This window comes from Papio anubis, chromosome 4 (genome assembly GCF_008728515.1).
Source record: "Papio anubis isolate 15944 chromosome 4, Panubis1.0, whole genome shotgun sequence".
Classification (NCBI taxonomy): Eukaryota; Metazoa; Chordata; class Mammalia; order Primates; family Cercopithecidae; genus Papio; species Papio anubis.
In genome coordinates this window covers 55184333-55211180 of record NC_044979.1, presented here as the reverse complement: position 1 = coordinate 55211180, position 26848 = coordinate 55184333, and the positions used below count along the sequence as shown (strand labels likewise).

The window sequence follows — 26848 nt, the reverse complement described above, 5'->3', positions numbered from 1 at the left end:
ATCTGCAAATTTGTTTCCTCACAAAAAGGCTGTGACAAGTTAAGTATATGAGGTGACTTAATAGTGAAAGATAAAAGTTTAGAAGATTCCAGTTCAAGATGGCTGACCAGAGATATCAGACACTCATCCTTTCCCCAAGGAAGAACCAAAATTATGAGTAGATAACCATACCCTGAATCTAGGAGAGAATACTAAAGACTAATAGAGAACTCACAGGAAACACCTGAGGCACAAAAGGAGAAGGAAACAAGTAGCCAGCATGGCTGAGAGTGGCCAGGAACCTAGTGGGGCTTGGAACTATGGGGAAAGAGCTTCAGCAGTCCACACCCCTGCCACAGACTGCTGCAATCTGAGCTGTGGGAGAGCGCCACCACCCACACAAACTCTGAAACTAGCATGGGTGGTGATTTGGAGACCCTGTGAAGGCAATGCACCAGACAGTGAACTCACGCTGGGTCACTCATGCCTCACTCCTGAGACCTGAACAGCTGCAGCAGGGAGCCATCTGGGGAGTGCTGCTGCCATAGGACTGCATCTTGCCCTTGGTAACAGTCCCCATATCTCCACATCCCAGGAGTTCCTGCTGACATCTCCAATGTCCACTTGGAAGGCTGCAGTGGAGCAGCACTGGCTGGACCCAAAGGTACTACAAGGTCCCCAATTCTCTATCCTACAGGGAGTATTGCTCCCCAGGGAAAGGACTGTGCAGTGCACCAAAAGGCACAGAACCTCACATATCAGTATTAGCCTTGAATGTAATGGGCTAAATGCTCAACTAAGAAGGTATAGACTGGCAGATTGGATAAGAAAACATAGATCCAATTATTTGTTGCCTACAACAGACCCACTTAATGGGTAAAGACACCTATAGACTCAACACAAAGGGGTGGAAAAAGATATACCACCCAAATGGAAAAGAAAATGAGTAAGAGTAGCTATACTCATGTAAGATAAAACAGACTGTAATTCAATAAAAGTTTAAAAAGACTGAAAAGGGCATTATATAATGGTAAAGGGTTCAATTCAACAAGAAGACACAACTATCCTAAATATATGTACCCAACCATGCAACACCCACATTCATAAAATAAATACTGCTAGGCCTAAGAATAGAGACAGATAGCAACATAATAATATTGGTAGCTTTAACACCCCACTGACAGCACTAGATAGATCACAGAGGCAGAAAATGAACAAAGAACCTCTGGATTTTTAAAATTGAACTCCAGGCCAAATGGACATAACACACAAAGAACATTATACCCAACAACCACAGAACATGCTGCTTCACTTCCGCACATGGAACATTCTCAAAAACAGTCCATATGCTAGGCCACAAAGCAAGTCTCAATAAATTTTTAAAAATCTAAATTATACTAAGTATCTTCTTAGATCATGGCAGAATAGAATTAGATATCAATACCAAGAGGAAATCTCAAAAGTATATAAATTACATGGAAACTAAACAACTGGCTCCTGAATGATCTTTGGGTAAGTGATGAAATTAAGGCAGAAATAAAAATTTTTTTGAAACAAATGAAAATAGGGACACTATATCAAAACCTCTGAGATACAGCAAAAGCAGTGCTAACAGGAAAGTTTATAGCTTTAAATGCATATATATAAAAAAATAGAAAGACTGTAAATTAACAACTTAAAATTGCACCTCAAGGAAGTAGAAAAATGAAGACAAAACAAACCCAAAGCTACCAGAAGAAAAGAAATAACAAAGATCAGAGCAGAACTAAATGAAATTGAAACCAAGAAAAATAATACAAAGGATCAATGAGATAATAAGTTGGTTCTCTGAAAAGATAACAAAGTTAATAGACTGCTAGATTACGTAAGATAAAAGAGAGAAGATTCAAATAAGCACTATCAGAAATGATAACAAAGGTGACATTACACCTGATACCAGAGAAATAAAAAAGGTAATTGGAGACTACTATGAACATCTCTACGCACACAAACTAAAAAACCTAGAGAAAACAGATAAATTCCTGGAAACATACAAACTCCCAAGCATTAACTACAAAGAAATAGAAATTGTGAACATACCAATGATAAGTATGATTTTAAAGCAGTAATAAAAAGTCTTCCAACAAAACAACAACAACAACAAAACCCCAGTACAAGATGGATTCACACGTAAATTTTACTAGATGTACAAAGCAGAGCTGGTACCAACCTTACTAAAACTATTCAAAAAATTGATGGGAGAGGATTCTTTCCTAACTCAGTCTACAAAACCAGAATCACCCTGATACCAAAATTAGGCAAGGGCACAACCAAAAAACAAAACAGGCTAGTATTCCTGATGAACACAGACACAAAAATCCTCAAGAAGATGTTAGCAAACTGAAAATAACAGCACATCGAAAAGATATACATCATGATTGAATGAGTTTATTCCATGGATATAAGGATAGTTCAACATACCTAAATCAGTAAATGTCATTCACCACATAAACAGAATTAAAAACAAAAAACATATGATCATTTCAATAAATGCAGAAAGAGCATTAGGTAATATCCAACATCCATTCATGATGTTGATACAATATAAACCCTCAACAATCTGGGCATCAAAGCAACACACCTCAAAATAATACAAGCCATACATGACAAACCCATAGCCAACATTACACTGAATGGGGAAAAGGTAAAATCATTCCTCCCAAGAAGTGGGACAATACAAGGATGCTCACTCTCACCACTCCTGTTCAACACAGTACTAGAAGTCTTAGCTAAAGCAGTCAAGCGAGAGAAAGAAATAAAAAGCATCCAAATTGAGAAAAAGGAAATCAAATTATTTCTGTTCACTGATGACATGATCTTATACCTAGAAAACCCTAAGGACTCTTCCAAAAAATTCCTAGACTTGAAAAATAACTTCAGTAAATTTTAAGGATGGAAAATCAATGTACAAAAATCAGAGCATTTCTATATACCAGTAACATTGAAGCTGAGTACCAAATCAAGAATTCAATCCCACTGACAATCTCCAAAATAAAATAAGTACCTAGGAATACATTTAACCAAGGAGATGAATCATCTCTACAAGGAAATCCAGAAAACACTGTAGATAGAAGAAACTGTAGATCACAAAAACAAATGGAAAAAATCCCATGCTCATGGATTGGAAGAATCAATATGGTTAAAATGATTACAATGCTGAAAGCAATCTACAGATGCAACGTAACTCCTATCAAATTACCAACGTCATTTTTCACAGAATTAGAAAAAACAACCCTAAAATTCATATAGAATAAAAAAAGAGTCTGAAGAGCCAAAGCAATCCCAAACAAAAAGAAGGATGTGAGACATCACCTTACCTGACTTCAAATTATGCTACAAAGCAATAATAAGCAAAACACCATGATACTGGTATAAAGATAGACACATAGACCAATGGAACAGAATAGAGAATCCAGAAATAAAGCCCCAGATTTATAGCTAAGTAATCTTTGACAAAACTGACAAGAACTTACACTGGGGAAAGGACACCCTCTGCAATAAATGGTGCTGCGAAAATTGAACAGCCACATGCAGAAGAATGAAACAGGACCCATATCTCTCACCACATGCAAAAATCAACTCAAAATGGATTAAAGACTTAAACATAAGGCCCCAAACTACAAAAATTCTAGAAGAAAAACCTATGGAAAACTCTCCTGGATATTGGTCTAGAAAGAATTTATGACTAAGACCTCAAAAGCACAGCCAACAAAAACAAAAACAGACACATGAGACTTTGTTAAACTAAAAATAGCTTCTGCACAATAAAATAAATAATCTACAGAGTGAAGAGACAACCTATGGGATGGGAAAAATATTTGCAACTTTTCATTCAACAGGGGACCAATATAATAGGAATAGAGTATACAAAGAACTCAAACAACAGCAACATAAATAAATAAATAAAATTAAAAGGTGGGCAAAGGCCATGAATAGACATTCCTCAAAGGAAGACATACAAATGTGAAAAGGTATATGAAAAAATGTCAACATCGCTAATCACCAGAGAAATGCAAATCAAAACCACAATAAAATACTGTCTTATCCCGGTCACAGTGGTTATTATTCAAAAGACAACAAACAAACAGATGTTGGTGAGGATATGAAGAAAAGGGAACTCTTATACACTGTTGGTGGGAATGTAAACTAGTACAGCCACTGTGGAAAACAGTATGGAGATTTCTCAAAAAACTAAAAATAAAGTTACCATATGATCCAGTAATCCTACTACTGGGTGTCTACCCAAAGAAAAATAAATCAATATATCAAAGGGATACCTACACTTTCATGTTTATTGCAGAACTGTTCACAATAGCTAAGATATGGAATCAACCTAAATGTTAATCAACAGAAGAATGGATATACACAATGAAATACTATTTGGCCATAGAGAAGAATGAAAATATGTCATTTGCAGCAACATGGATGGAACCAGAGGCCATTATCTCATGTGAAATAAGCCAGGGTCAAAAAGACAAATATTGCATATTCTCAGTTATATGTGGGAGCTAAATATTAGATCACATGTTTTTCATACATGGAGGTAGAGAGTGGAAAGACAGATAACAGAGACTAGGATGGGTACCAAGAGAGGGAGAGAGGAGGATGAAAAGAAATGGTTTAAAGGGTACAAACATACAGTAAGATAGAAGGAATAAATTCAATGCTTGATAGCAGAGAAGGGTGACTATACTTAACAAAAGTATACTGTACTCAAGTGATGGACACCATAAATATCCTGACATAATCAGTATGCATTATGTACATGTAACAATATTTCACATATACTCTGGCAAATGAAACATACAAAAGTGTAAAAGCTAGTTATTATTGGTGCTATGAAAGCAGAAAATTATTTAATTGCAGTGGCTCAGCAATAACCAGATTTTCAGACAGCATATCCCTACAAACTCTGTAGACCACAACTACTCTCCAAATATAAGTGCAGTGAGTGTTTTGAAGATCATAGAAGTGAAAACAATACAAGAAACCTCCAAAAATACAAGAAATCTCCCCCGCCAAATTATCCAGTCATAGGACTTCTGCCCTTCCCACACTGTGCCAATTTGCTATGCTATCTATTTGATGTGCTCTGTCTTCACATCATTTCCAATACGGGATGTGTAAATTGTGTAAGGACTTTCAGAGAGTTATAATTTGTTTTATGAATTTTTTTTTTTGCAAATTTGACTTCACAAAAGTGCAATGTTGACGTTGTGTGTAAACACTGTGGGTGTACCTAAAAATGCTGAAAAACTTACTCGATAAAGGGAGAGACATCTTTTTCATATATCTGCTTTTGTGAAAGATAAAATTTCTTCGGGTTTCAGCTTTTTGGTGACTGCATATGCAGTGGTAACCCCACTGAGGTTTTTGATCAATCTCATCAAAAGAGTTAAATTGTCTGTATTTCAGATGGCCACATTTATACAGCTGAGTGCAAACAATCACCAACCATAGTGATATACATTTATACATTTTGCTTTTTAACCTATTTCTCTATGTATACATTTTGTCTGCTCATAAATGTTAAACCAATGCAGCGGTCTTTAGTATATCTGAATGTTTATGCTTGCAAAAATAAGTATTGTGTAAAATGGCCTATGAAGTGTTCTGTCATGTTTTTCTGTTTCTCAAATAAATCCCCCTTTTAAAATATAAATGTTTTAAAATTATTTTAAAATATTTTAAAATATTTTAAATAATTTTAAATTAATTAAATATTTAATTAAATTATTTAAATAATTAAAATATTTAAAAATAATTTTAAAAATAATTTAAAATATTTTAAAATTATTTTTTCCAGAATTGTATTTTCAGGATTTTGATCTTTTAGGATTTCAACATTTAGGGTTATAGCATTTGGGATTGTGTCTTTCTTAATGGCCCACACCTATTAAGAATGCTTACTTTACCTGGATGCAAGAGACCTTGGAATAACAATGGTGATTCTTGTCCATTCTTCAAAGTCCCCTGCGTGATACATGGTGGGCTCACTTAGTTCTCTGGAGTTTCCTTCACATCCTTTGCCTGCAGAAGCTGGGTAACAGCCTTCTTTCACCAGAAACCAGGACATACCAGCATCATGAGAGTATTGAAGAAGAACTGGAGCAGTATTGCTGAATTGATTGGCACACCCTATGTTTAGCTGTTAAAAGGAAGGACAAGAATTATACAAGATTTTGGTTCTAAGTCATCACTCAACAAATTAGGTGCTACAGCATCCAGGGTGCCTTCCAATGAGTCTGCATTGAATTTACAATGATAGGAATTGTGAGCTCAGTGCCAACCAAGACCCTTCAATAGATTCTGGAATTCTTTGTTTAAGCAAACAATAGGTACTTTTTACTAGAAAGCTGGACTCATTTTGTGGATTTCTTGGGATTATAGGAGAGAAGAGAGAAGCACAGTGTCGGTGGTTCTTGAGTCCCAGACAAAAGATATGCCAAGAAACTGCTTTTTTTCTCCCTCCTCAGAGGGTACAAACAGAGGAAACCATAAGATGGAGAAGCAGCTGTCTTCTTCAGTACAGGAAGGTTTCAGTGGAACGAGCATCCTTCTGTTTCCTTGCCAAAGCTCATTAAAGATCAGCGTCAACTGGTTAGGCGCGGTGGCTCATGCTTGAATCCCAGCACTTTGGGAGGCTGAGGCCGATGGATCATGAGGTCAGGAGTTCAAGACTAGCATGGCCAAAATGGTGAAACCCTGTCTCTACTAAAAATACAAAAATTAGCTGGGCGTGGTGGCGAACACCTGTAATCCCAGCTACTCGGGAGCCTGAGGTAGAGAATTGCTTGAACTCGGGAGGCGGAGGTTGTAGTGAGCCAAGATCACACCACTGCACTCCAGCCTGGGCGACAGAGCAAGACTCCATCTCAAATAAATAAATAAATAAATAAAATAAAATAAAATAAAATCAGTGTCAACTTAGATGAAAGCGCTAAGTGTTTATCACAGCATCAAATAAGCAACATAATCCAGAAATGAACCTGTTACTGTTTGGTATACCTTTAGGGAGGACTGTCATCATAGGATTAATAACATTTAAAAAACTGTAAAAATACAACCTAAATCCCACTAGTCTATCATAACTGTCCTTACTTTTCTATTTTCTCTACCGATCTTTATAGGGAATCTATATATTGGTCATATAGTTGAAGTTATTACACATCTAGAGCTTTCCTCCACATTCTGTTATACATAGCATTGCAGAGAATACACCTTTCTTCTTTGGTTGATTTGTTATCACCAGATAAATTCCTGAGAGTAGCATTAATGAGTCAAAATGTATAAACACTTAAAATTTTCTAGTTATGTGTGTTCATTTTGTATTGGTTGAGTCCAAATGAATCAGTTTAGGCATTGAGTATTATAGTTTAAGACAGTTTATTTCCAAATAAATGTGTAATGAATTTTATTACATTTTTTAAAATTACAAATGTCAAACTCTTTTTCTCATGTTCATTTAATTACATGCCATCTTATATGAACGGCCTATTCACATCTTATTTCATTTGTTGGCTGGAGCCACACATTTTGTTGTATAAGACTTTACTAAACAAGAATAGTCTGAGTTTTAGAAGGAAAATTGAAATCAGGAATGAAAAGAACATGATATGACAAAAAAAAAAAAAAAGGATGATATAAAGGTAGAGTCATGGGCTAATAATATTGAGCCATAGCTCAGGAGGTCAATCAGTTAATCCTGATGACTATAAGGTAGCTTTATCTAGTTTTTAAAAAGAAGATTTAGTATCTTCTTTATTTCCATACTCAGAGCTAGAAAGCATCTCTCAGAGAATTTATAATTTGGTTAGAAATTTTATTGTGCACAATTTATCCAAGTTTATATAGTAAAACATCAAGAATATAATTAAAGACTTAACCCTCTCAGATGCATGATTAAACTCTTCTAACACAAATTCCTTTTACTGCATTACTCAATAGTACCAAAGGCCTTTGGCTGGTATGTAGTGAAAGCAGCCACATTGGGCACGCCTAGTTAACTTTTTGTCTTAAATTTGCCATGATTGCTGTTGTTTCTAACATAGACAAGTCATTGGAACTTTAAGTTCTGTGACAAGTTCGTGCTTTAGAAATCAGGTAATAGGGTAGTGTAGACATACTCTCATTTGTATTAAACATATAATTTATCTTAAACTTTCCATTCAGGATTTAGGCATACCTTCAACAAATATTTACTTGTGTACCTTCTATGGATCAGATACATACGTTTAAGTCTCTCCTACCTTTAAAAATAAAACAAAAGAACATAAAAATTCTCCCTGATTTTTGGTCTCCCTCTAACTACACAGCTAAACAAATTGAGAGAAAGGCCGTATTCACTGAATAGACCTCTTTACTCAACATTTTAAAATCCATTGTAATCTGACTTTTGCTGCTGCTGCCCCAGTGAAATTACCAAGGAAACTGTCTATCTCACAAAATGCAATGGGAAAATTTAATCCTTCTTTTACTTGATTCTTCTATTGCTTTTAACATTGTTAACCATTTCTTTTTTATTGACCATCTAGCCTGCCTTTTAAGTGTTGGTGTTTTCTGTGATTCAGTCTTGACTTTATCATTTTACTGTATGCATGCTTCTTAATCTCATTCACAATCATAACCTCATGTTTCTTCTGAATGCCTGTAGTCTGAATAACAGATATGACCTCTCTCCTACTTTCTGGACAAATACACATTACCACTTCCTTTTCATTTCCACTTCAGCAGCCCATCAGCACCCGTAACTCCATTATGTCCAAGCCAGTCCTCTTCAACTGCTCTCCTAAAGCAAACCCTCATTTTTCTGTAGTTCAGCAGCCAGAACCAGAAATAAGAGAATAATTCTAGACTCCATTCTATTACTCAGCAGTCACCCAAATCTATTGATTGTATCACTTTAACATCTTTATACTCATTTATTTATCTTTATAACGCATGCTATGCCTCAACCTGGCCTTCTCATTTCTGACTTCGATTACAGCTCTAGCATCCTTACTTTACTCAAAATATATTTAAAAATCTGATCATTTCTCTCTGCCTCTTTCACAGGTCCTATTTCCCATAATCTCTTAGTTGGATCACTGGATAGCTGCTAATGTTTCTGCCCTTGACCCTGCACAGTTACCAGAGCAATGATTCTTTAAAAGCCTAAATCAGAATGTGTCACCTTTCTGCTATTTTATTCAGAACAGAAGTCAAAGTTTGACCTTACTTTTTTTCATCTGTCCTACTCTTGCTCACTTTCTCTGCTATGGTCACAATGGCATACTTGTGGTTTCTAGAACATTCCTACTTCAAGATGTTGGTTCTTTTTGTTTTCTGTGCCTGGAATGATCTTTTCCACATAACTGCATGACTCACTCCTTTAATTTCTATAGGTTGTGGCTTAAGAGTGTCATTTTATTAGTGACGCCAACCAACCTGACAACCTTTTATAAAATGGTAAAGATCCTCCATTACCCTATTTCATACTCTCTGTATTTATTTCCATAACCCAGAAATGTGAATAGAATATAGAGACTTTATAAGTATTTGCTGAATGAAGGAATGAATGTACTTGCTGACTCTGGTTTCCTCTTCTATTGGGTCAACATCCATACTGAGGTTGAATGATTCTTCTAAAACACAGGTCTGATTCTGGCATTCAACAGGCTAAAAATCTTTCATGACTCATTGCTCTTGGGATAATGTTCAAGTGACTTAATGTAGAATATAATGCCCATCAGAGTCAACTTTATCTCTCATCTCTGCTGCACATACTCCACAGTCCTCAAAGTTAGACTTGCCCCTTTTCTCATTTGCACTTCGGTGTATTTTCATGTATTTGCTCATTTTGTTGTCTCTAACTGGAATTCCTGCCCCTCCATTCTTCAGCTGGTTAAGTCTCTGTATTTCCAGAGACTTCCAATTGGAACTCATCCATCAATCCACCCTTCCTCCCTTCCTCCCTTCCCCTTCCTTTCCTTCCTTTACTCCTATCCGTCTTTCCACCCACCCATCCATCCATTCAACCATCCATCCATTTATTCAACTAACAGACATTTTTTGAGTGCCTGAAACATGTTAGGCACTACGCAGAGTATTCTTATAGCACCTAGAGCCAACTTATACTGCAGCATTCTTGTGACTTTATTGTGACTGTTCACTTTTCTGCCTCATTCTCTAGTTCCTTGAAAGCTAAGGTCATATTTTTCTTTTTCTTTTTTTTTTTTGTTAAATTTTACTTTAAGTTCCAGGATACATGTGTGGAACATGCAGGTTTGTTACACAGGTATTCATGTGGGGTCACATTTTTCATTTCTATAGTCCCAGGACTAGCTAGTGTTTATCACACAGCAAGTAATCACAAAAACTGCACCAGCCCTGTGTATTTTTGTACAAATGGCACCCAGAATTCTTATAGGCAGGTTTCAAACATACACTAATTATCAACCCCTGAATGATCTGTACTCTATACTTATTAAATAACCACAAATTAATAACTTTCTGCTTGTGTGATATGAAAATTAAAAATTTTTAAATTAGCTTTTATTTTAGGTTCATGGGTACATGTGCAGGTTTGTTATATAGATAAACTGTGTGCCTCAGGAGTTTGCTGTCCCGATTACGTTGTCACCCAGGTAATAAGCACACTACCCAATAGGCAGTTTTTTGATCCTCTCCCTTTTCCTACCTTTCATCCTCAAGTAGGCCCCAGTGTCTGTTGCTCCCCTATGTGCCCATGTGTTCTCATTGTTTAGCTCCCACTTACAAGTGAGAACATGTGGTATCTGTTTTTCTGTTCCTTCATTAGTTTGCCTAGGATAATGGCCTCCAGCTCCACTCATGTTGCTATAAAGGTCATGATTTCATCCTTTTTTATGGCTGTGTAGTGTTCCATGGTGTATATGTACCACATTTTCTTTATCCAGTCTACCACAGATGAGCATTTAGGTTGAATCCATGTCTTTGCTATTGCCAATAGTGCTTTGATGAACATACACATGCATGCGTCTTTATGGTAGAATAATTTACACTTCTTTGGGTATATACCCAATAATGGGATTGCTGGGTCAAATGGTAGAGAATTAAGATTTTCTTAAGCAGTTTGCATTCCTGATCATTGTTTAAGTGCTTGAAATATTTAACACTATTTTTTAAATTTAGATTTTTAAAATTTCAGAATATTATTGCAGACTTTAATACCTACACAACCATGGTTTGTGATTAATTAAATAGAAAAGGTGTCAGATGAGAAACAGCATAGTATTCTGGAAATATATTTGCTATTAATGTTATTTTGTTACTACTTTAGGTATTACCAACAAATGAATATAGATCATATATTGTTATTGATATTTTTCCATTATAGTTTAACATCAGAATCTAAACAAGGATAACATTTTACTAATCATATTATTTATGACTAACTCCTTGTTTACAGACCTGTGAAAATTATATCTGAAGAGCTGCCTATAAACATCTGATCTCTTTAATAATTCCATTTGTAAATTATTTAGCATCTGCATCCTGCCATTATGTAAGGACCATGTAGTTGTGCTAGCTCATTAAAACTGCATTACTTCCAACCCCAGAAGTCACCTATGGGATTTTATTATAAACACAATGAAATTTTGATTAGGGTTCTGAAACAAGACCTTGTCAAAGTAAATACTTGCTATACATGTTGATACGTTATCACAGAGCTGAAACACAAGAAGCCTTTAAGAGAACAATGATGACTGGAGTAAAAATTTACTGAATTTAAGTAAGATAATTTGTTTGAAAATAATACAGCAAAAGCATAAAATATCTTGCAAGTTCAAATACCACTAGTAAGATGAAAAGGACAACTTATCCATCATCGTTTAGAAGCTTGAGATTCATTAAGTCACTATCAGATTGAAGTCCTAAAAGTCAATGTTATTTTTAATTCTGGCAGAGTTCCTTGAATACCTGAAGAAATGGTATACCCACAACTTTCGGGACTCCTTAAAAACTAGCAAGCTGCTTTCCTTATGAGTAGAGCTGAAAAACTTTGCAATTCTAATACTGTTGAGCTTTTGTACAGGTGAGTCCCTTCTTTAATAGAACATGAAAAATGTGTGTTCTCTGTGAGTTCCACGTATACATCTGGAAGATGTTTTACTCCTTAACTTGCTCTGGGAAGAAGCTTGTGCATAAATACCTTGAACTGTAGCACATATCCAGGCTTCAGGGTCAAATCTCGAGTTACTGCAAATCGATCTCCATCTGATTTTCCAAATATCATTGCTGATGGTGTCGCAGCACAGAAGGTTTCATTTTTAACCATTCCTTCATTAGCCAACATCAACCACACACTCATCTGATTCATAGGATAATCAAAAGCTGGCTTCTCATAAAAGTTCTAATAGAAACAATACAAGTAACACAAAAAGGCAATTTGATAGCTTTGAAAACAAGAAAGGAATTTTCATTTCATGACATGCTGGGCCATGTACCACTTGCATTTCTAGGAAAACACAGAAGAATCTCCATGTCTTTTTACAGCTATTAACTTTTTCTCCTGATGATTCAACAACTGAAAGTATTTTACCACTGTGTATCTAATCATTTTATAAACACACTAACAATTTTGCTTGATGATTTAACCAGACGTCAGTCTTTTTTACATCTAAATTATCTGTGAAGTGGTAGCATAGAGAGGTAACAAAAAATTAAGTACAAGCCCTTCAACTTATATCATACATTCAGTGTCAAGCACTAAATCCTTAAGGAAATGAGTTCATTATGCCATTCACTTTTATAACAATCTGTCTTCCTGGAGTTCAGACATAGGAGGATACCTGAGGTAAAGTTGGATTGATAACTGGGATGATCTGCTTCTGCTTCTCGGACAGAATGATGATGTCATCGACTGCCCACTGGTCATAGTCCTCTCCCGAGAACACGGGCTGCCACCAGCGGAACCTGGTGCAAGGGGTCTTGGCAGCAGCTGGAAGCTCCAGATAGACAAATCTGAATAAAAGTAGATCATTTATGGTTGGGAAAAGAAAAGCTGTGTTTTTTTTTTTTTTTTTTTGCAGCTACTAAAACAACAAGGGTAACAACAAGAGAAAGTTTTGTTTGGTTTGATCTCAATATTTTTCAAAAGCTTGTAAGTTTGGACATATCAGACTTGAGGTTTAACCTTGCAGGCAGGTTTAGTCCTGGTCATGTTTATTTCATTTGGAATTGTATCTTTTGGAGAAGAGGGAGAATATTTCAACTGAGTTTGATTCACTGAACTGTATCTTTTGATGGTCATAACTTTTTAAAGAAATACCAAGATAAAATTGTTTAATATTAATACATGAAGATAACATTTAACATTTTTTTCAAAGGCATTCTTTCTCATTGTGGGAAAGCACAGAAATGCATTAAAAATGAAGCATAACTTGCCCATAATCTACCACATAGGGTTGGCTTCTTTTAACAATTTGATGTATCTCATCACAGCTTGTAATCTTTTATATAGGCAAGGCATTATATGTATAATTTGGTGATCTACATTTTAAAACTTTACATCATAAGCACATCCTCATGTTAGTAAAATTATTTTTTAAGATCATTTTGTGTATGTAATTTTTCATGACAAAGACATGCAGTTCCGCAATTTGAGGACGCCATTACATTTTTATTTACCTATAAAGTACCTGGTCACCTTACTGAACTCTCAATAATTTCAGGTTGACATATTACTTGGAAAAAATAATTTGAGTTTTAAAATCATAGTTTAAGCCAGTTTGGCACCATTATCAATTCCCTCTCTACTATACTGCGAGAGTCTAGGAGACTCTCACAAGGCTTCATCTCTCACCCACCATTCCTGTTGTATTTCTTGTTTCATCCAGTTGCCTCTTTTCTGGTTTCTCCGCCTCCCCTAAATCCCTTAGAAGAAATGCTTTCTGTTGGTCTGTTTGCATGTCTACTTATGTTTTATCACGGAAAGTTATGTCACCTTTACATGACCTAATACTTTAAAATGTCAAACTTATGAACTTTAAATCTACAAAATAGTATGTTTTAAGTAATATGTTTAAGACATATTCAATCTGTAAGAACTGGGTTTATATAATCTTAGATAATTTCTTTCAATAAACAAGGCTCATTTGTAAAATGAAAACAGGGACAAGATCCATATGTTAAAACTTAATAGTAGTCAACATACAAAAAATTATTTTTTTGTTACAATGAAAATACACAGATTATAAAAAGGAGTATTCTAAAATAATATCATTGAATAGACTTTAATAATACTTATATAAAATATAAATACAGAATTTCAAAATACTACATAATTGCAAAAGAACTAAATTTAAATACATATACATGCCTTGCCTGGTATAGGTATTACTATTAAACATGAGTTATTTCCCCAAACTCTTCAACAGTCATTGCCTAAGACATTTTATTACATATATTCCCCATATATCAAAATTAAGACAGGGATAGGCCAGGGCAAAGTGTTTAGAAAATCTGAGCCCTACGCACTTACTCATACACTGTTTAGGGATAGCCCTGGGTGCAGCCGTGTGAAAAATTTTAACCAAAAAAATCCATCTTACTGTTAAATCTAAGAGCTAAGCATACTTTGTGTGTACATTAAAAATAGTCAAACAAGCCTGCAAATGGGAAAATGAGCACGGAACATCCCCATATTCCATGGTCTCTTTGAGTAAACAGTGGTTACTTATCTTGCTTATCTTCTAGTCGTAAGTTTTAAAAAATCTTTAAAAATTCAAACATGAATACAAATGCTTTCTGTACAGCCACTTAAGTGAAATAAAATCTTTATATACTGGGCTATCATTCATGTTAAATATTTATGGGTTTGTCTATTTTTACAACAGTTAACATTTTGGAAACACACCAACAATGATTTAACCTTTACCATTCCTGGAAACTACTGGGAGGCTCATCAGGTGGGTAGTTACCTGGGTTTGCTGAAGTCTGAAAAGTACATCTCTGCTAGCAGGTGCCACTGGATGCCCCCATTGTTGCTGTACTGAAGGAGGACGCCCTCTTCTCTGCTGTCGGGCTTGTTGCATGAAGCACTCTCTCCACCTATCTGGATGTAGAACTGGACAAAGTCCACCCAAGAAGTATCCAGGTCCCAACTCACCAATTGTCTTTTCCCAGCCTTTCAGAAAAGAAGAAAAATCAAATTGAATAATCTGGGAGTTCTTTGGCATTTTGTTGTTTCAGTTTCAAATTCACCTGGACATCTTAGCACTATGTGGAAATGGTCTTGTCCCCACTCACTGTGGAAAGAGTCACGCCATTTAGTTGTTTCTGATTCAACTATGGTAACTGTTGCTGGATATCTTTGCTTAATGTCTACATTACTGATTCCCAGGCTGGGTTATGAGAAACCCTTGGGAATTGCTAATTATACCAAACAGTACTAAAATGTTTTTTTTAAATTTTAATGAAAACACTCTGAATCCTTACTTTGCCCATTTCCTCTAGGCAGAACAATGGAGATGAAACACCATCTATTTGAAATCTGCAGGAGATGGGTTTGAGTCTTAGCCCATTATTCATACTGATCACTAGCTGTGTGACCTTTTTGAGCTTTTATTTTCCTCAAAGGTACAATATGGATAATTATACCTTCCTCATATGGTGTTGTGACAATTAGATGAAATAACATGTTGCATGGAACTTGCTGGTACACAGCATACCTTCCAGACAGAACATCCTCTCCAGAGATATGCCCCTGACCCTCCAGTCCTGTGGGAATTAAAGTAGACCAGGCAAGGCAGAAGCTTCTTGACAAAAAGAAAGGGTACTTGAGGCCGGGTGCGGTGGCTCATGCCTATAATCCCAGAACTTTGGGAGGTGAGGTGGGCGGATCACCTGAGGTCAGGAATTTGAGACCAGCTTGGCCAACATGGTGAAACCACGTCTTTACCAAAAATATAAAAATTAGCCAGGCATGGTGGCACGTGCCTGTAATCCCAGCTATTCAGGAGGCTGACGCAGGAGAATCGCTTAAACCTGGGAGATGGAGGTTACAGTGAGCTGAGAACAGGCCACTGCACCCCAGCTTGGGTGACAGAATGAGACTTTGTCTCAAAAAAGAAAATAAAGAGGACTTGAATTGAATCTCTCAGGATCCTAGTCTCCCTCCCTTCTCTCTCATAAACAGAGGTTAGGAGAGATCATTTAAATAAATTTTTGCAACCACTAAATGGTCTCTGTGTCTTAAAAGTGCTACAAATTTCCTGAAATCCACTAACTTGCTTCCTTTGCTTATTAAGTCCCCTGAAGGTCACAGTCCTGTGGTGAGGTGTCACATAGAAATTAGCAAGGTTTGTCATTGTTCCTGTTGTTCAAAATGATTTCAGCTAATGGGGCTGAAGAAAGGTTTGCTTATGAGAGTCTTCCACCTAAACAGACTCTTTCAAAGCTCGTCCATGGATTTCTCTGAGCTGATCTCTGAGCGCTCCCAGGAAGTTCAATTAAAAGTTGGGAAGAAAACCTGAGATAATATACATAGTATTAGAGAAAAATGGCTCTCACACTTAGGATTTAAACTCTGCTCTAATCCACTAAGTTAATTAAGAAAGGGTTTCTGTTATTAGAAGTCAGGGGGAAATACCTGGGGTTAATTAAAAGACTATACTGCTACTGATAGGTCTAAAGCCAATTAAGAGTTTTCAAAATAAACACGGATGCTAGCAAAATGAGAACTGAAGTTAATTCAGAGACAGAAACTCACTCTTTGGAAATCTCAATTTTAGGTATGTATTTGAGGAAATCTTGTAAGTTATATGCATTTTTCAGTTGTTATATGTGCCTTTTAATTTTTCCTGTTGTTGATTTGAAATATTGTAAGTGAGAACACCTCAGAGATCCTAGCATTTTCAAGCCTCAGGGTCATTACAGGAAGAATGATTTTTGGAAGAAAAACTATAGAACCTAGCAGGTTAATTCCAATCCCGCAAACTCCTATGAGAAACCTGGCATGTGGAAATGAGCCAGAAGGATAAAGATCTAAGGTGAGGGGAATTATAAAAATCCAATTATCACAATTAGTTGGTTGGAATGATTGCTCTACTGTGAAATTCAGAGTAGTGTTGTTTTTCCAGGAGACTATGGTGTTAGTCTACAGAGGTTCTCAAAGAATGTTTTGTGGCATTTTTGTAAATGATGGAAAAATACCACACAAATGCTTAGTTTGGCACTGGAAGTGTTTTTTCCTAGAGAATAGCACAAATCATTTTCTTTTGTTTGGTGACCTGATATGCTGAATAGTGTTTTAAAGGAAGAAAAAAGAAAAGGGAAATGGCTCATGGCAAAGTTTTTGCCAGAATTCAGAATTCGATGTAACATATGCTTTGCAGTTTTTCTGTTATGCTGTGATCAATGTATTTATGTGTATATGTGTAAACACATATACATATCTAATGTGTGTGTCTGCATATGTATTGGAGTAGTAATATTGTGCCATTCCTGGTATATGGAAAATCGCCTCCAACTTCCCCCCAGATTCTAGGTTAAAATGATTTACTGCTTTAAGGTTTAGCTAAAATAAAACAAGTTTTAAGAGGTAAGCTTTCAGAATCTAGAACCTTTATAACAAAGCCTCCAAAACACTTCATGACTAATCACCGTTTACTTTCCATTAAAGTCTTTTGAAATTAATCAAAATGTCACTAGAAAGCAATTCTATTTACTTGAAAATAACCATTTCTTTAGAATCTTTAATTGTTTCCCAATTTTCTTAATGTTTTTCATTCATTTATTCAGTCTTTCTTCAACAATTATAGCAGGCAGAACACCGTGTGTTATAAAAACAAACATGAACGGATTCATGGACTTCTGGCAGAGACAGAAATGGTAACCAAGGGCTGCAGACCCAGTCCTGATTTCTAGTCAAGCCCCGTTTAGTCATATGATCACTTAATAATTTTCCAACGTATTTAGTCTCAAGAGTATGTATTGATTTGTAAATGTCTAGTGCATGACGTGCATTTCTGAGCTGCACACCTTAGCCAGAGTTTGGCTTAGTCGTGGGACTCCACATTCTGCTTGTAATTGTGAGGACGAAAATTAAAATATGACATTTATATGTAAAAATCAGAGAGGAATTCTAAGAAAAGAGAGAAGTACAGTTTGCCAGAGCTCCAGAAAGCTTCAGGGAGGCAGGGGGATTTGAACAGAACACTGAAAATTTTATGTGAATGCAGAGAAGATAAAAGGCAAAATGGTAGGCAGTGGCAAAACCTTGGATGGTGAGAAGAGCTTCATAGCTGGAGCAAAGGGCTCATGCCTAGAAAATGAATATAAGCTATGTAGTTAGGGCAGGAGTATTAGAGACCAGCTTGAATATTTGTGATCAGATAGGGAAAGAATGGAAGTATGTATGTATGCATGATTTATCTATTTGAGACAGGGTCGTGCTCTGTTGCCCAGGCTGGAGTGTAATGGTGTGATCATAGCTCACCACAACCTCAAACGCCTAGGCTCAAGCGATCCTTCTGCCTCATTCCCTCATTCCTAGTTTGGAGTACAGGCATGCCCCACTATGCCCAGCTAATTTTATTGTATTATTTTAGAGACAGGCTCTTGCCATGTTGCTTGGGATGCTCTTAAACTCCTAGCCTCAAATGATACTCCACCTCAGCCTCACAAAGTGCTAGAATGACAGGTGTGAACCACCACATCTGGCTGGAGATAAGTTTTAGATAATATGATCTAGGCTGGTGGGAAAATGGTCTAAGGAACCCTTCCTTTGGGTTGCTGCCCCTTCACTTCAACACGCTTACTGGTGGGGGCTGCCAGACAGTGTATCCACCTTGCCACCAAACAAGTGAGTGCATGAATCTGGCTATACAATCATAGCACATCATTCCTCCCAGGACACTGTGACTGGCCGCCAGGAGCCTTCCCTGTGTTTTCCTACAGAGCTGGTTGGAAAGCCCTGTGGCTATGGTTCCATTCTCATGTGACAGCTGGCCTGCAAATCAGGTCTACTCTTTCAAATTGGGTCTACTCTTAAGGGGAAAGTTCTGTGAGCTTCGGAGTTACTGGTTCCAGGTCTCTCTTGCAGCAGTCCCATTTAAGCCCTCCTTGTGTTTTCCTTCCCATAAACCAAATTTATCCCTTTTTAAAGTTAAGATAGTTCCTCTTACTTAGAATTCAAAACAGTTCTGAATGAATCAACAGAAAAAAGTAAAATATAACCCAGAGATATTTTGACAAAAATTTAGGGGGAAAGCTGAATTGGAAGGGGCAGAGAATTTTATGTTTGAAATGATTTTTAGTTAGTTGCAGGGCATAAATGTGAAAATAATCAATAAGACAAATTTGGAATTTATTCTCATAAAATTCAACTATGATACCTAACACATATGATCGCTTTCTGTGTTCCCAACACTATTCTTTACTCTTTACTTGCACCAACTCACTTACTCCTCTCTATATCCACTTTTAAGTAAGAAACCTGAGATACAGAGAGTTGTTAAAACTTTGCAAAGTGAACCAATCAATAAGTTTTGGAGCCCAGATAGTCTGACTTCAGAGATCATCTTGAATTAAGTGGAAGAAATATTGATATATAACCCTTTACATGTTAAAATGTGTGTGTGTGTGTGCGTGTGCGTGCGCACGCGCACTCACTGAGGTGTCTGAGTACATATTGGTAAAAGATTTACACTCTTACTTTAAAATTGATGCCTACAGGAAGCACAACCTTTCCATTTTGGAACAATTATACAGGGGATCCAGATATGTGCAATGCATTTTGATAACTGAGTGACTATTATCTTTAACAATAATCATCAGGGGAGGACCTTCCATGTCAATGGATAGGAAATACTGCTAAATGGACTCCTTCCCTGATTTTCTATAATCCTCTATCTTGTTTACTTGATGTTTCTTTGTTCTTCACCTGCATTGAAACAAAACCTGCAGCTATTTTTGCATTTGCATAAATTAACACATCTTGGATTTCTGCCCAAACAGATTCTACAACCTATCAGCCTTGTAGCATATCACTCACACCTGTCTACTTGTTACACGAAGTGAAGTGGGACACCTCCAACTGCCTCAGAATTGGTGGCTATATTACCTGCTTGAAAGAAGTGATATTACACACTCCACATTCTAAAGATTAGGGTTAGACATGTTGCTCAGGTTGGATACCAGACTTGCTCTCTTTTTAGTCCCTTTCAAGACTATATAAGGATATGGATTAGAAAAGAGAAAAAGAATGTCCTGCCTAGACTGCAGTGAGGGAGGAGAGAGAGGTGGTTATACCCCTCTCCCATCCCTAACCAAGTGACACAGGTTGGGGTATTCCAAAAGGATCAATTTTAGTGATTCTGGTTGGCACCTTAGTCCTTAGTTGGTTTCTAGTAATCTGCATGCCTAATCTGGTGCTACCACTGGGGAAGCTGACTATTGCAAGAAAAACTTTCATACAGAGTCCCACATCAGCAGACGCCACCAGCAGCCACCAAACCAAGCCAGAATAAGACCTGAGATGTCTACCCACCCCAGACAGCTGGTCAGTTCTCTAAGAACAGCTCTGTATACCCCCACTCTCACCACTATTCCTCCTTCTTCCAGTCATAGTCCTAAAATTAATGGATTGACAGATTTAATAAATACATACAGAAGTGCTTCCTATATGTTATGAACTGTTCTACATGATTTACCAATATTAACTCACTTAATCTACATACTAATCCTCATGAGGTAGATATTCCATATCCCTGCTTTACAGATGGGGAAGCTAAATCACCAGGAGGTTAAATAATGCGCTTCAAAAATCACTAGAAATACCATTTGACCCAGCAATCCCTTTACTGGGTATACACCCAAAGGATTATACATCATTCTACTGTAAAGACACATGCACACGTATGTTTACTGCGGCACTGTTCACAATAGCAAGGACTTGGAACCAACCCAAATGCCCACCAATGATAGACTGGATAAAGAAAATGTGGCACATATATGCCACAGAATACTATGTAGCCATAAAAAAGGATGAGTTCATGTCCTTTGCAGGGATATGGATGAAGCTGGAAGCCATTATTCTTAGCAAACTAACACAAGAACAGAAAACCAAACACCACATGTTCTCACTCATAAGTGAGAACACATGGCCACAGGGAGGGGAACATCACACACTGGGGCCAGTCAGGGAGTGGGGGGCTAGGGGAGGGATAGTATTAGGAGAAATACCTAATGTAGATGATGAGTTGATGAGTGCAGCAAACCACCATGGCACGTGTATACCTATGTAACAAACCTGCACGTTCTGCACATATACCCCAGAACTTACACAGTTAAAAAAAATCACAGAATCATAAAGTGGTCAAATTGGATAGAACCAGGCCATCTGGCTCCAGAGTTGCTGCCCTTAACCTCTAAGCTCATCCCCTCCTCGCCCCCAGGCCTCACACTGACACACCCTCCATAGGCCAGGGTGAGAAGAGACCAAGAGCCTTCCCTATTCAAACTTCCTCAACACACAAGCCTGGCTGGAAATGGAGGAAAGGAAAGAAATGGTATTTACATCAAGTACAGGAGGGTAGAAGTTTTAAACTGGCCGAACCTGATTTTTTAGTAACCAAAAACAATAATAATAATAATAATAAAAACAAGAATTTCCCAAGAGATAGCTAAGGAATAGGAATCTGACAGAGCCCAGTCAAAAGGAGGGAATGTGGGGACCAATAAAACCATTTCATATTTGTACATTTGGAGTTCAGAGTCTCATATTAAACTAGCCATGACCCCGATGACTCATCCCAACTGTTGGTCATACCTTGCTGAAGTACAGAGATGATCCAGAAGAGATGACACCACACCCTTGTTCTGGTTTTACAATTTCTCCCCCAATAACTTCTTGCCAGTCAGACTCCCAGCCATTCTGGTTCTCAAAATCTGACATAATTGTGGAAGGAAGGGCAGCTTCCGGGTGGCATTCAGTGCCTTGATATCCCTGGTCACACCTATGAGAGAGGAGGGCTGAGTAGGCAAGTTACAGGCCCACCTGCCAATGCAATGTCCCCCGACCTCAACCATTTCCCATGTCTTACTTTTGCTCAGGTCTTATCATTTACACTAGATTTTTCCCTACAGTGTTAATCTGGGTATGTGGTAGTAACAACCCCTCAGTTTTTCAAACTCCCCTTAAAACTGATAGAATCTTTTCTTAAAAGAAATAATGCTGTAAAGGTAGAATTTGGGCATCAAGTACTTATGAAAGAGGACATTGGTGTGTGTGCTTATGTAAGTGTGTGTTGGTCTGGGCGGGGGACAGATAGTGGGATTTCCCTATAGCCTTAAAAAGTCACATGTAAATGTCGGTCCGCTCAACCAACATGTAACTCTGGCCCCATTTTAGAGTTCCTTTTTCTGATTAAACTATGCCTTTTTTAGAGTCTTTAGGTATTCAAGTGTGTTCCTCTGTCCTCATTAGCAACAATCACCATCTCCCCACGTATACAACCTTGAACTGGTGAAGTGGGATAAGAGGGCATGCAGCAGGGTTTGACTAGTGCTCTAAAACTCTCAGTGGGTGAAAAGGGAAACAATGGCAAGGCTCTTTTAATAAATTCTGACGTTGAAGCCCCAGAGGCCTTGTCTTGGGGTTAGAGTTTGAAGAATATATGGTTTCATACTTATTTTTAATGTAACCATATCTTTTACTCCTAAAATAAGAACAGAAAGGAGGACTTGTTTCTTTTGGCTATTTCATTATTTATCGGTCTATCCATATCACTCTGATGACAACTGCTGTAGTACCCTCCAGCCACAAATCTTGAGAAGCATGGACCTCATCGTGCTTTCTGGTGCACGTACCTGCATACGCCATGATCACATGAGCCATGCCCACTGCACATGTTGGGGCACTGTTGCCCAATGTAAATGCTGTCCAAAGCCCACTCGTCTTGAACTGTGTAATAGCTCTGGCTCCAACGGAAGCGGGTGGCACTGGACCTAGAAACAAGGTATAGTATAACAAAAACAGTGTTTCAATCTTTCAGCAGTGACACTGGCACAGAATGACAGAGTCCAAAATCTTTCAGCTAACTAACTTTCTGGAACTTGAGCTTAGCTGGCATCATTTTGCTTTAATTTCCACTCAATTATTATCCAATGCAACAATTCTATCATGAAAGAAAGTTAAAGAGAAATCTGTCTATCGGATGCAATTCAGTCTTAATTTGAGCCGTTTTAAAGAAAAACACAGTATCAGATTTTGTTGGTTGCACAGATTTGTTGCTAGACAAAGTAATAAGAAAGAATATTAAAAAATAAAGACATCTACTAAACTGCTAAATTGAGCCTATCTTTTTTTTTTTTTTTTGCCCAGGCTGGATTGCAATGGTGCGATCTCAGGCTCACTGCAACCTCTGCTTCCCAGGTTCAAGCCATTCTCTTGCCTCAGCTTCCCAAGTAGCTGGGATTATAGGCACACATCACCATACCCGCTAATTTTTGTATTTTTAGTAGAGACAGGGTTTCAACATGTTGGCCAGGTTGGTCTTGAACTCCTGACCTCAGATAATACACCCTCCTCAGCCTCCCAAAGGGCTGAGATTACAGGTGTGAGCCACTGTGCACTGCCAACTTAGCCTATCTTTTATAGACAAAAATGTAAGATGTTTAACCTTAAAGAATTTCTTACAATAAATACAGAAGTTATTAGAACACTTTCAGCTAGTTCGTAATATAAAACACAAGTTTTGTTTGGCAGTATTGTTTTGGGGTTGAGGAGACATACCACTATGTACTATATTACAAACAAGAATATCTGGATGCTAAATTCTACTCATTTCTAAAACACTAACTTGCCTGAGTTTCATGGATAAACTGATCTTAAGTGGGGATGAAAATTAAACAGTTCATTACACAGACAGAAACACTTGGGACCTTAGTTCATTGCAACGAAATGTAAAGTCCAGAGAAGTGGATATTTTGAAAGTAATGTCAAGAAGGTGTCTGTCTATTCATTGACTGCTATAAAACATTCCTTTAAAATTATAGCATATTTTTCACCTGTAGGAATTTTCAGGGGCCTGTGGTTAGTTCTTTTGGTCAAAGGGCTAAATGAAACAAAGAAACAAAAAATGATTTGCAAAATTATTGTGTATGCTCAGTTCCACTGAAGGAACATTTCCCAAGCACACTATATGCAGATACCCTTGATCTTAATGATCTGAATGATCCATTAAAGTCTATTGCGTCAATTACCCACATATTAAGTACTCCCTAAGTGCATAACAGACGGTTAAAATTCAGACTAAGCCTTTATTGTTTATTTTATCAATGATCTGTGACTAATAGGTTGTATTTTCATTCCTAGTAGGATAATACCAGGATTCACCAAGGTGCATACAGTAGACACAGGATTGCTGCCTATCAGTGCTTGTCATGGAATATACAGTGGGACAGATGCACCACCTCCTCTATGGTAATCAGTCTATATTTGTAAGCAAACAGCCATCACAATTTTCATAGTCCCACTAAGAAATGGCTTTTAGAAAAGCCTACTATAAAAGTAGATGCATTATCTTAGAGCAGAGAATGCTACGAAATAGAAGTAAGTAAGACTTACGCACCTTGTCATCCTGAAAAGGAAAGCTGACGTCACTCTTTTAAGATAGATTTTAATCTGAGTCAAGTCCATGGCCATGGGTGACTAGACTGTGAGCTCTTTGGGGATAGGGATATCTTTAGTCTCCACAGTTTGCACAGGAACTGAATAAAGTAGGGGTTCCAAAAAAGTTTGCTAAGAGAGTAAGTCAGTGAGTGGATGAACAGGTCAGTAAAGGGCAGCCTGTTTATGACTCTTCTGTAGGTAATGGAATGAAGAATGTACTAGTAGTCGGGGGACAAGGCCCCCAGGACCCTGGTTCTGCAACTTAGCAGCTGTGTGACCTTTAGTGAGAAATGTAAGCCCTCAGGGGTTTGTAGTTCCTCACCTCTCAAATAAAAGGTTTGGGCAAACTAATTTCTAAGATCCCTTCCAGCTCTCAAATATAATGATTCCTCTGCTGGTATGTTGACCAAGTGACAATTTATTTTCTTTACAGTTACATGCCTATAAAAAACCCATGGCACCCACTAATTTGAGTTTTTTTCTTTACTTCCAAATGTGAAAATGGGCATAGGGAAGGGTTTCAGAAACTTGTCTTAGGTTACATAGCTTATGCTTCTAAACAGTCATACGCAGACACATTCTAAATTGCTTTTCTAAGTAAATTAATCCTTACATGCATCTTATGAACTTTTAAAAAAGATATTATTTCCTTAGGATACAAAGCTTCACGGGACAATTCCATTTAAAACCACAATCCACAGTTTAAGGTGCTAATGTTAATTAAGAGAAAAGGCAGGAAAAAGAGATTGAATATTGGCTTCAGTTTTATTGAGAAAAAAAATTAGTTGTGTGAGGCATCTCCAGCTGTCACACGTGAGAAGACAAGGTGTAAGGTTGCTGATCTGCAGCGGCGTCATTGCTATGTCTCTCCCTCAGTACAAATATTTAAATTGCCAATTTTTTCTTTCTCTCCCTTTCAAAACTAAGTAGTCTCAGGAAGAAAATCTCGTCGACTTTGAATTGAGTCTGAAAGCAGACTACTGCTGTGTGGGTCATGAAATGAAGTTGACTTGCATTTAAAATCTAAACTCTCCGGATTCCCCAAAGCAACAAAACTTGACTCCTTTATTTGATTTTTCCTTCCCATATAACTTGAAGACTGAAATGAAACAGTATTGAATTGTCTCCTCATAGTTAGGTTACCTGAGGAATCAAGGTAAATGAAGGCTGACTAAATTGTATTTTCCACCTTCAGAGTTCCTGTAATTACATTTGCCCAATTATTCTGAAACTCATTCACTCATTAGGTGTTGATTTGTTTATGAAGTCAGTGACTGACAGCTGTTTGGGTCTCATTAGGCTCTGTTCTTATGTAAGTGTCTCTCATAAAAACAAAATTAATTTTCATTGAGTAACAAATTGTTCATACACAATATAATTTCTCTAAGCAGGTGTATACATTCAGTATTTCCATTCTAAGTTGCCCTATCTAGTATGTTTTCCAAAGTTAACAGATATTTGATAATGCAGGGACCACATTTGCTTTTATGCATTCAATTTATAATTGCATATGTTTAAGTCAAAACGGCAGAACAAAGATTGACCAAAAAAGATTACTGCTGCAAACTGCATTCACTTTCCCCAATGCTTGAGAAAACCTGCTATTTGCAAAGTTTTAAAATAAATAAAGTTATCAAGACTTCCAAGGAAAGCAAATATACTTTATTTTTATGGCAGAGCTTTTAAGCATTATAGATCTAAAAACAATGACAATAACTAGTAGAATATGGGTTTTTCTTGAAATGCAGCAATAATGTTTAGTTTAAATATTAGTCAGTAGGAATGCTAAGATAAATATCCTGCTGGGTTATTTGTTTTTAAAAAATATTTTCACTTTTTTTTCCCAGGGCTTTGAAGGAAATTTGGAAAAGCAGAATTAAATTACTTGTTACATATACTTAAAGGTAAATGGTCAGGGGAATAATTTAGTAGAAAATTTTAGTGAAATCTAACATCATAATCTTAACTATTTATTAAAAGGGATACTTCATAATACAACATCTCTTTAGCACATTGAGTCTCATCAAGTTAAAATTCTATTTAATTCCCCGATGTCCAATAAGCACAACTACCATGTGCCAGGTACTCCATGGCTCTTAAATGCTTATGGGTCAATATATTTCCTTTCAGTGTCTAGTTAACACTGATGATAATTAACCTTTTCTGACTATACTAAAACTTCCAACTCGGTGG

The 26848-nt window shown here is 37.0% G+C and overlaps 1 protein-coding gene across 3 annotated transcripts in view; it reads right to left on the bottom strand.

The window, feature by feature from the left end:
• The window catches only part of RELN (reelin), a 508320-nt gene that overhangs the window by 118815 nt on the left and 362657 nt on the right, over nt 1–26848 (bottom strand). For all 3 annotated transcript variants that reach the window (XM_003896435.5, XM_017957037.3, XM_003896436.5), the window contains exons 23-28: nt 22852–22989; nt 21812–21998; nt 14961–15166; nt 12831–13002; nt 12191–12391; nt 5934–6166 (exon numbers count right to left, since the gene is read on the bottom strand). In XM_003896435.5, the coding sequence (XP_003896484.1) occupies nt 5934–6166; nt 12191–12391; nt 12831–13002; nt 14961–15166; nt 21812–21998; nt 22852–22989 (1137 nt within the window). The remainder of the gene's footprint in view (nt 1–5933; nt 6167–12190; nt 12392–12830; nt 13003–14960; nt 15167–21811; nt 21999–22851; nt 22990–26848) is intronic.